Raw genomic sequence first — 12518 nt, forward strand, 5'->3', positions numbered from 1 at the left:
TTCGGTTTACCTAGACACCCACTTTAAATGATTGCCTACAGAAAATTCTTAATTTGGATGAAAATATTTACATATATATATATATATATATATATATATATATATATATATATATATATATATATATATATATATATATATATATATATATATATATATATATATATATATTCTGAGTGCTCAGTTAACCTTCTGAGTGTCTTTCTCCATGTGAATTATTGCTGAACACTGACAAGTGTCTATTATACCTAAGTTATTCATAAAGTGTGTGTTTCTATCTTCTATAGTATCAATAGTCTTTTCATGGGTCATGATGATGTACAAAGAAATACGCTAGTGTTAACTTCGATATTGTTTCTTCTCAGGTGTTACTAAGCATTTTTGCTCTTGGTTGCAGGACGAGGATGATGAAGATGGGGACGATGTGGTGGGTCTTGGTGGGGAGGATAACTGCCACATTATCAAAAATCCCAAGCCAGAGGAGCTCAATCTGGAACCAATGAAGGAGGAGAAGGAGTAAGTATTAGAAACCGTACTCACTTAGTTGTGGTTGCAAGGGTAGATTTACAGCTCCTGGCTCCGAACCTGTGTGTGTGCGCGTACTCACCGAGTTTCGTCTCTGGGGGTCGAGGTTTAGCTCCTGGCCTCACCTGTGACTGTGTGTGTGTGTTTTCTCTTATGATTCATTGTTTAATGCTAATGATGATATATTACAGAAAATATTCTATATACATGAATATTATATTTTGTAGACTTAATTTTTCTCAGCCTTTATGTAGCTAATTTGGGTCACACTAATTTCTTTACGTGATCAAGTGTATCTTGCTTACTTAATTTGTTTGTAAAAAAAAAAATCCTTTACTACATAAACTACCTAACTTAGAATATCACTTCTTCAAAGTGGATTTATGTAATTTATATATCAGATTTTATTTTTCATAGATATAAAATGAATATCATATTTCCTTGTCTCACTAAAGTTGACTCTTTAATATGTTCCTGTGTACAGAAATTTGTTACCAAGTTTTGAAATTTGGTTCAAAATTTGTTTTACTCATCACCTTCAATAATGATGCAATTATTATTTCAAAATTTTTTTAAATGCCATATTTTTTTTTCCTCCTACCTAACCGTATTCTTTATAGTCAGTTCAATTGCTCTTCCTCTAACCTTTCAAATTATTCTTTACGACTTGTGTTCTATAAATATTTTTCATGAATATTAATGAATATTAATTTATTGCACTGAATTTGAAATACCATCACTATGATTACTTCATTATCTTTATTTTGGTTTCTGAAGTATTGATTTTTTTCTTTTTTTTTTTTTTGGATATGCCTCTTTTTTCCTGGGGGAATATATCTTTACCTCATATTTAGGAGGCTCAGTTAGATACCCTATGGTCCTTATAAGCTAATAAATGATATTATCTATCTACATATATATATATATATATATATATATATATATATATATATATATATATATATATATATATATATATATATATATATATATATATATATATATATGTATATATATATATATATATACATATATATATATATATATATATATATATATATATATATATATATATATATATATATATATATATATATATATATATATATATATATATATATATATATATATAACAAGTCGGCCGTCTCCCACCGAGGCAGGGTGACCCAAAAAAGAAAGAAAATCCCCAAAAAGAAAATACTTTCATCATCATTCAACACTTTCACCTCACTCACACATAATCACTGTTTTTGCAGAGGTGCTCAGAACACAACAGTTTAGAAGCATATACGCATAAAGATACACAACATATCCCTCCAAACTGCTAATATCCCGAACCCCTCCTTTAGAGTGCAGGCATTGTACTTCCCATTTCCAGAACTCAAGTCCGGCTATATAAAAATAACCGGTTTCCCTGAATCCTTTCACTAAATATTACCCTGCTCAAACTCCAACAGATCGTCAGATCCCAAATACCATTCGTCTCCTTTCACTTCTATCGAACACGCTCATGCACGCCTGCTGGAAGCCCAAGCCTCTCGCCCACAAAACTTCCCTTACCCCTTCCTTCCAACCTTTTCGAGGACGACCCCTACCCCGCCTACCTTCCCCTACAGATTTATACGCTCTCCATGTCATTCTACTTTGATCCATTCTCTCTAAATGACAAAACCACCTCAACAACCCCTCTTCAGCCCTCTGACTAATACTTTTATTAACTCCACACCTTCTCCTAATTTCCACACTCCGAATTTTCTGCATAATATTTACACCACACATTGCCCTTAGACAGGACATCTCCACTGCCTCCAACCGCCTTCTCGCTGCTGCATTTACCACCCAAGATTCACACCCATATAAGAATGTTGGTACTACTATACTTTCATACATTCCCTTTTTTGCCTCCATACACAATGTTTTTTGTCTCCACATATACCTCAATGCACCACTCACCTTTTTTCCCTCATCAATTCTATGATTAACCTCATCCTTCATAAATCCATCCGCCGACACGTCAACTCCCAATTATCTGAAAACATTCACTTCTTCCATACTCCTCCTCCCCAGTTTGATATCCAATTTTTCTTTATCTAAATCATTTGATACCCTCATCACCTTACTCTTTTCTATGCTCACTTTCAACTTTCTACCTTTACACACACTCCCAAACTCATCCACTAATTCCCATTTTGTATTTGAGTCCCCATAATTTAATCCCACCCCTCTCCCGAACACCCTAGCATTTACTTCTTTTACAACCCCATCTATATATATATTACACAACCATGGTGACATTACACATCCCTGTCTAAGACTTACTTTTACTGGGAAGTAGTCTTCCTCTCTTCTACACACCCTAACCTGAGCCTCACTATCCTCATAAAAACTCTTTACAGCATTTAGTAACTTACCACCTATTCCATATACTTGCAACATCTGCCACATTGCTCCCCTATCCACTCTATCATATGCGTTTTCTAAATGCATAAATGCAATAAAAACTTCCCTACCTTTATATAAATACTGTTCACATATATGCTTCAATGTAAACACTTGATCTACACATCCCCTACCCACTCTGAAACCTCCTTGCTCATCCGCAATCCTACATTCTGTCTTACCTCTAATTCTTTCAATTATAACCCTACCGTACACTTTTCTTGGTATACTCAGTAAACTTATTCCTCTATATTTTTTACAATCTGCTTTGTCCCCCTTCCCTTTATATAAAGGGACTATACATGCTCTCTGCCAATCCCAAGGTACCTTCCCCTCTTTCATACATTTATTAAACAAAAGTACCAACCACTCCAACACAATATCCCCCTCCCCTGCTTTTAACATTTCTGTCATAATCCCATCAGTTCCAGCTGCTTTACCCTCTTTCATTCTATGTACTGCCTCACGCACCTCCCTCACACTCACATCCCGTTCTTCTTCACTCCTTAAAGTTGGTATACCTCCCTGGCCAGTGCATGAAATTACCGCTTCCCTTTCTTCGTCGACATTTAAAAGTTCCTCAAAATATTCTCGCCATCTACCCAAAACCTCCATCTCCCCATCTACTAACTCCTCTACTCTGTTTTTAACTGACAAATCCATTTGTTCTCTAGGCTCTCTTAACTTGTTTAACTCGCTCCAAATTTTTTTCTTATTTTCATTAAAATTTCTTGACAGTGCCTTTCCCACTCTATCAGCTGCTCTCTTTGTGCACTCTCTCACCACTCTCTTCACCTTTCTTTTACTCTCCATATCCTCTACTCTTCTTATAACATTTCTGCTTTGTAAAAACCTCTCACAAGCTAACTTTTTCTCTTTTAACACACCCTTTACTTCATCATTCCACCAATCACTCCTCTTTCCTCCTGCACCCACCCTCCTATAACCACAAACTTTTGCTCCACATTCTAAAACTGCATTTTTAAAACTATTCCAACCCTCTTCAACCCCCCACTAGTCATACTTCCACCAGCCCACCTTTCTGCCAATAGTTGCTTATATCTCACCCGAACTTCCTCCTCCCTTAGTTTATACACTTTCACCTCCCTCATGCTTGTTGTTGCCATTTTCTTCTTTTCCCATCTACCTCTTACTCTAACTGTAGCTGCAACTAAATAATGATCCGATATATCAGTTATCCCTCTATAAACGTGTACATCCTGGAGCTTACCCATCAACCTTTTATCCACTAATACATAATATAACAAACTTCTTTCATTACGTGCTATATCATACCTTGTATATTTATTTATCCTCTTTTTCATAAAATAAGTATTACTTATTATCAAAATTCTTTCTACACATAGCTCAATTAAAGACTCCCCATTTTCATTTACCCCTGGGACCCCAAATTTACCTACTACTCCCTCCACAACATTTTTGCCCAATTTAGCATTGAAATCCCCAACCACCATTAGTCTCACACTTGGTTCAAAACTCCCCACGCATTCACTCAACAATTCACAAAATCTCTCTCTCTCTTCTACACTTCTCCCTTCTCCAGGTGCATATACGTTTACTATAACTCACTTTTCAGATCCAACCTTTATTTTACTCCATATAATCCTTGAATTAATACATTTATAGTCCCTCTTTTCCTGCCATTGCTTATCCTTCAACATTATTGCTACTCCTTCTTTAGCTCTAACTCTATTTGATACCCCTGACCTAATCTCATTTATTCCTCTCCATTGAAACTCTGCCACCCTCTTCAGCTTTGTTTCACTTAAAGTCAGGATATCCAGCTTCTTCTCATTCATAACATCCACAATCATCTCTTTCTTATCATTTGCGCAACATCCACGCACATTCAGACTTCCCACTTTGACAATTTTCTTCTTCTTATTCATTTTAGTAATTTTTACAAGAAAAGGGGTTACTAGCCATTGTTCCCGGCATTTTAGTTGACTTTTACAACACGCATGGTTTACGGAGGAAAGATTCTTATTCCACTTCCCCATGGATATAAAAGGAAAAGTAATAAGACCAAGAACTATTAAGATAAAATCAAAGAAAACTCAGATGAGTGTGTATAAATAAACATGTACATGTATGTGTAGTGTGACCTAAGTGTAAGTAGAAGTAGCAAGATGTACCTGTAATCTTGCATGTTTATGAGACAGACAAAAGACACCAGCAATCCTGCCATCATGTAAAACAATTACAGGCTTTCGTTTCACACTATATATATATATATATATATATATATATATATATATATATATATATATATATATATATATATATATATATATATGTATATATATATATATATATATTTATATGTATATATATATGTGTGTGTGTATGTGTGTGTGTGTGTGTTTGTGTGTGTGTGTGTTTGTGTGTGTGTGTGTGTGTGTGCGTGTGTGTGTGTGTGTGTGTGTGTGTGTGTGTGTGTACTCACCTAGTTGTACTCACTTAGTTCAGGTTGCAGGGGTCGAATCCTAGCTCCTGGCCCCGCCTCTTCACTGATCGCTACTAGGTCACTCTCCCTTAACCGTGAGCTTTATTTTACCTCTGCTTAAAGCTATGTATGGATCCTGCCTCCACTACATCACTTCCCAAACTATTCCACTTCTTGACTACTCTGTGGCTGAAGAAATACTTCCTAACATCTCTGTGATTCATCTGTGTCTTCAGCTTCCAACTGTGTCCCCTTGTTGCTGTGTCCCATCTCTGGAACATCCTGTCTTTGTCCACCTTGTGAATTCCTCTCAGTATTTTGTATGTCGTTATCATGTCCCCCCTATCTCTCCTGTCCTCCAGTGTCGTGTGTGTGTGTGTGTGTGTGTGTCGTTGCGAATAGGTAAAACTTGGGATTTTGTCTTAAATAGCAACGCTCTTCCTGCCGAATAAGGCAAGCAAAAATTGTGTATGCAATAATTTCGCAAAAATCATTCCGAACCTAATAAAAAATATATTTCATTGTGTCTGTTTATTATTTAATTACTGAAAACTTATCTAAAATATATTTAGTTGGATTAGGCTAAATTAAATTGCACTTGTTATAATAAGGTTAGATCAATTCTCTAAGGATCTTTTGTTACAAAATTATTATTTTTTACATTAACATAAATAAAAAGAAAATACCTTTAAACGTATAAGAGAAAATTTCAGGAAGGTCTTAATTTTAATTGATTTCTTGCTAATTGGCCAGTTTGATCTATTCGGCACGACATTATATATATATATATATATATATATATATATATATATATATATATATATATATATATATATATATATATATATATATATATATATATATATATATATATATATATATATATATATATATATATGCAATAAGATCACAGTATATATATATATATATATATATATATATATATATATATATATATATATATATATATATATATATATATATATATATATATATATATATATATATATATGTATATATATATATATATATATATATATATATATATATATATATATATATATATATATATATGTATATATATATATATATATATATATATATATATATATATATATATATATATATATATATATATGTATATATATATACATATATATATATATATATATATATATATATATAAATATATATATATAAATATATATATATATGTATATATATACGTATTTGTCACTTTACTTACGGTATATCCCTTTGTATCTCGACCCATGAATCCCCGTCTTTCTGTCTCCGTTTAATTAACCCCCCGTCTATTTAATACATTTAATTACTCCCCTGTCTGTCTAATACGTTTAATTAATTACTCCCCTGTCTGTCTAATACGTTTAATTAATTACTCCCCCGTCTGTCTAATACGTTTAGCCCCCATTTTTTATCCCTTTGAACCTAGTGTTTTTTTTTTTCATCATGTTCACCACATAACCTCATTCAAGACCATCTTTCCCTTCCGTTAGGTCGTCAGGGGAGGGGGTAGCGCCGTCGTGTCTACAGTCGACGAGGAACGGGGCAGCAGAGGCAGTAAAGGGAACAGAGGGCGGTAGCTCCAGCCTGCCGGAGACCTCCCCGAGACAAGTTCTTCTAAGTAAGCAGAAGAAAGTTAAGGTAAGCCCCAGGAGGAGGTGAAGAGGAGTCTGGAGCGCCCCAGAGAACGTATTTTTTTTAGTAGTTTTTGTCGGTGTACTGGATGCTGCTGTGTTATCTGTGGTTGCCAGTAGCTGGTCGGGCACTTGCTAGCTGCTGCCAGGTGGGATTTGCTAGCATTTACACTTTGTATTTCGACCGTTAGTTGTACTAGCGTTTTACTTTGTCAACACGAGAGATCTCTTTGAGTTAATTACCTCTGTGACGTGGGAGGTGAGATCAGCGGTGTTAGGCTCATTCCTTGCAACTGACCAACTCACATCAGTAACCACTAGTTATCTAGTGTTGCAGTGTTGCATGTGATACTTGTCTGATAAACTGATAAACCAGCTGGGTTGACTGCTCACACTCATACCCAGCGTGTTCATCAGACAAGTATCACATGCAACAGTGCAGCGCTAGAGGTCGAGTTGTTACTGATGTGATCTGATCAGTTGTTACGAATGTGTCTGACCACTGAGCTTCTTACTTCACAGAAGTAATTAACCCAGCGATGTGACACTTGCTGACAACGTCAAACGCCAGGTTGTTCACCTGGCGGTCAACATATCAAGTGTGAATGCTTTGCAAGCTCCACCTGACAGTAGCTAATTTGCGTCGGTGTCCTACAGATAACCGGTTACTATACTTGACTAAAGGGCGCTCATTATTTTTTCTTTGTTATTCTGTACGAGTCTACTTCTTCTAAATCATTTAAAGTAACGAATTTCTTTCGCCCGAGGTGGTCAGCTTTTGCGGCATACTCTCATCGTTGGGGGTATTTAACTTATAAACCATATGCAACACAACACTGCAATGAATGCACTGGCAGCGTATTGCTTTGTTTTTCTTAACTCTCTCCATCACGTAAAACTTTAAAAAGTATTGACATAGTTTCACCTAGATCATCCATATCTCTCGGCTTATTTTCATTATTAAACTATATAATTGCACATTATCCGCAAAGTAAATGCATAAACAACCATCTTATTTTTCTCGCAACTTTCTTTGTTTGAGACGCACTTTCTACTTGACCTACTTTCTCCGTAAACTTCTTTCTTCTTGGCGAACTTCATGTCATATTTTCTCCGTAACCTTCTTCCTCTGAGGCCTACGACTGGAGCCAAAGGTTAAGCAAAAGGTCGCTGGAAGGTCAAGAGGATGTAGCTAGCCCGGAAAGTTCAAAGGTATGTACGAGGTCCCTGAAAGGTCGAGCAGATCTAGACGTCCTTGATTGACTCGGCAGAGATCAAGACAGATTACGGAGGACGGGGAGGAGCACGGAATGTGAATGTTATGAAGAGGGTAAAAAAAAAGAGTGAAGATCAGGGAGTAGAGGGTGGCGAAGAGGATGAGAAACGGAGAGGATGAAAAAGTAAGAGGCAGTGATATGATGTAGAAATGAGATGCAAGGATGATAGGGTTACGAGGATGATAGGCGGGAATGATAAAGTGAATAGGGAAAGAGATAAGGATGATATGGTAAAAACGAATAGAGAAGAAAAGCACAGAGAACGAGAAATATTATCGAGAGGATACGAGAGAAAGTAAAATGCAAATGAAATGCAAAGATGAGAGGGTGAGAATGATAATGGTGGAGGGGATGTTGTGCAAAGCCAGTGTGTATTATTCTATATACATGCGTTGACAAACTCTGACGACCACAGAACACACACACACACACACACCCACACATACACACACACACACACACACACACACACACACACACACACACACACACACACACACACACACACACACACACACACACACACACACACACACATACACACACTCATCAAGCTAAACAAATGCAAGGTCATGCGATTTTGAGATGATGGGTAGACAAAACGCTGAGTAGTATAACGCGGAAGAAGAGAAGCCGCAAATATCAGTGAAGCTAAAACAAAAAATGGATCTGGGATAAATGTAGTAACAAGCAAATCTCCGGAAGTACACGTGAGCCGCTTAACTTTAGAGGATTACACAAGACTAACTCAGTGTCTAAACTGTTGAACCCACTGACTACCTGGTAAACTTTATAATGTTCCATCTGGCTCTTCTTCCATCTTAGATCATCAAGTTTAACTCTCTTAGCCACTAGGAGGTCAGTCCTCCCGGCTCTGGACGCAGTTTTGTTGCAGATCTGTGAAGTTTTTCTAGCTCTTATATTAACTCAACAGGTGTCGGCTTGAAGCAGATGCTGCATACTGTATGGTAGGACATAAAAGTGTGTGTGTGTGTGTGTGTGTGTGTGTGTGTGTGTGTGTGTGTGTGTGTGTGTGTGTGTGTGTGTGTGTGTGTGTGTGTACTCACCTAATTGTAGTTGCAGGGGTCGATTTATAGCTCCTGGCCTCCGCCTCTTCATACACACTGTGTGTCTGTATGTGTTGGGGGTTATATGGTTGTATCTACGAGCCGTTGATCATGAGCATCGTGAAATAATCACCTGGAAATGCAACGAACAAATAATACTAGCTGGAGGGAGCAGCCTCATAATCTGCTCCCAGCCTGGCGCTGCAGCACTCACCTCGATGAAGATTTCCTGGGTCACTCACACTTCACAGGATATTGCCTCGAATTTTCAATTTATTATTGTCACCATTGATGTTCTTTTCGTTTTATTATTTTTTGTTATTGTCATTATTATTATTTTTCCAATATTCTCATTATTATTATTAGCAGTTTCAGTTGTATTATTAATTGTCATTGTACTGGTGTATTGATAATTTTATACAATGATGTGTGTGTGCAAGTGAGATACCCATCTCGAAATCTTTACTGGAGGTTTAGTATGTCAGAGTGGAGGGTTAGTACTAGCAATCTTGGGTTTACTGATGCGTATATGGCTAAGGAGGAACGTCTTTGCTGGACATTAGTTACCATTGTAACACTGTAGATGTAATGCTATGTATAAGTTAATTTAAAATAAAAAAGAGCAAAATCAGATTCCTCGTTTCGTCTCTCAAGAACTAGTTTGAGAATGGGAAAGTAATTTCAGATTGTCTCGGATACACTAGTATCCTATTATACCGAAAATCCTTTGTCTCTCCACTTGAAACTTATTTTTCTATCGTTTCGCTTGTAGCACCTGGCATCTTCAGGTAACGTTTTAAGGATGACTTTGAAAAATGTGTCTTTAAATTCATTATTGTATAAACTTAGGGTAAGGTGACAACACTGGAGAAAGTGATGTAGTTTTATTCGTGTGTTTTCTCATAAAATGAAATATATAACGACACAAAGGCAGAACGTTAGGCACCCCGGGTTTTTCACGCCCTATAGTTTCCCCGCCAAGACTTTCCTGGACATTAACCAAAATAAATCCTCGAGTATAAGTTACCCGATACTGAAAATGATGTAAATTGCTGGATCAGTGACCCATCCTGAACTTGGGCACGCACGAAGGCAGTTAGTTTATTGGGCGTTCTTACTTATGGCAGTTCTCAACTTCCGTCGTCGGAAATATAGCTGGCAGTGACCCAAATGATCCCACCATCTAATGAGACTCTTCCTCCTTTTCACCTCATGGATGACATAATTGCTCTTTCTCCTCTCCGGCCAGACAAGCAACACATACAAGAGCGAAGACTTTTGCAAATGTATTTGCAATAAAATATCTGCTTGATATATCACATTTTATTATGTAGTAATTCCTGAGCCTCTTATTATTAGGTGAAGCTTCCTTATGTAAAGATTCCTTTGTAGGCACTATATTAAATTTGAAATGTTGAAGAATCCATTCGTGAGCATCAGATTTGATTTTAGAATCTCAGATCGCATTGCAGGAGCTCCAGACTCTATTCAAGAAACACTCTGTCGTATTCCAGGAGCATCGGATTTTATTCCACTTGTAAAATTCTCCTATCTGTAACGCTAAATCTCTCTTCACTACAATCAGACACCTTTCATGAGACTGGATCTTGTTCCAGCAACGCTAGACTGAATTTCTGGAACTCCAAACTTTGTTCCAAAGGGAGGTGACACTCCTGGAACCACCTGTTGCTTCAGGATTCCCTTCGGATGATTCTTGAGGTTCCTGATCCTTTATCTAAAGCTCTGATGTGTCGTAAATCTGAAGGCGAAGAGGAAATCGAATATGTTTCTCTTCCAGTCAAGGATAGATTTTGCGATGGACGTCTTTCTGCCTCAGCGGTGGATTTGCTCGAGGGATCTTTCGAGAATTTCTCGGAAAGAAAGAACAAGCATTTTCTGGAAGAAATCTGATCCATCAAGGTTGTCTGCCGGTTTTGTTGTTGTTGGTGTTTAACAGTTTGACTTGCGTCACTCGTTCGAAGGTTTGTTGACCTATCGGTCACATGTGTTGTTTATTTGCACTTAAGCAAATGAAGAAATCATTGATTCCTGAGCCGTGTTGCAAATCAATAAACGTCGAGTCATCAAATCTGGAGCCCTGAGGCCTAAAGTCTTTGAGGCCTGAGTTCTGAGCTTGAACCTTAAGTCTTGAGTAGATTGTCGTCATCTTGGTGTTTCTTGTGAACAGTCAAAGGCAATTAGTTTCTTTTTCGGTCTTGCTGCAGTGAGGGTCAGATTCGATCTTAGTGGCACTCAAAAAGAAAAGAGAGACAGAGAGATTAAACTTTTTTTTTCCGGAAAGCTTCTTGCATTTCGACTTGGTCAGTCGAAGCTCACTAAACAAGGCACCTCACGTCTGGTTACAGCGTCTTACCTCGGCAGTTGAGATCAGGCTAGCGGCTTCAGCTTATACGATTTTAGTGAGGGGTTTCCATAAAAACTGATAATTTATTTTTAAGTAATTTAGAATAAATTCCTTACTAGCAAAATTTATATTTTTAGCTTTACATACAGCAGATTTTATTTTACTTTCCCAAGCTCTCTTTAATTTATATATTACAGAAGGCAATTAGTAGCGACTAATATATAAAGGCACAAATGCAATATCGAAAATTTTTATTTAGGAGACTTTTCGCCCACCAGAGGCTTCTGCAATACATTGTCTTGAATAAGCCTCTGGTGTGTGAAACGTGTATAAAATAAAAGTTACCCATACGTTGCTCATGTTCCTTCCTTATACATTTACTCTCTGTTTACTGCATATTTTGCTATTTTTATTGTCTGTCGTTTTTCTTCTGTATCTGAGTTACTGGTTTTCTCTCGTTCTGTCTATAGCTATTTATCAATCTATTCGTCTATGTGTCTTTTTTGTCTGTTTGCATATTTATGTCTCTCGCAGTCTGTATACCTTTCTGTCTGCCTCTGAGTGTCTGTATGACAGCCAGTCTGCCTGTTTTCCTGCCATTTATTCACCACTACCACCTCCAAAGCCTCTTTTCCACCAACTCCTCTCTTCCATTATCACTAACATTTATCTTCCATTAACCATTTCAACACCTCTTCTCCATCAACCCCTTTTCACTAT

General features: G+C 36.8%; 1 protein-coding gene across 2 annotated transcripts in view; it reads left to right on the top strand.

Annotated features, from left to right (window-relative positions):
• Positions 1-12518, top strand: part of LOC128689131 (dopamine D2-like receptor) — a 54558-nt gene that overhangs the window by 22404 nt on the left and 19636 nt on the right. For both annotated transcript variants that reach the window (XM_070087228.1, XM_053777256.1), the window contains exons 4-5: positions 398-516; positions 6949-7096. In XM_070087228.1, coding sequence (XP_069943329.1) covers positions 398-516; positions 6949-7096 — 267 coding nt within the window. The remainder of the gene's footprint in view (positions 1-397; positions 517-6948; positions 7097-12518) is intronic.

This window comes from Cherax quadricarinatus, chromosome 21 (assembly GCF_038502225.1).
Source record: "Cherax quadricarinatus isolate ZL_2023a chromosome 21, ASM3850222v1, whole genome shotgun sequence".
In the NCBI taxonomy this organism is placed as follows: domain Eukaryota; kingdom Metazoa; phylum Arthropoda; class Malacostraca; order Decapoda; family Parastacidae; genus Cherax; species Cherax quadricarinatus.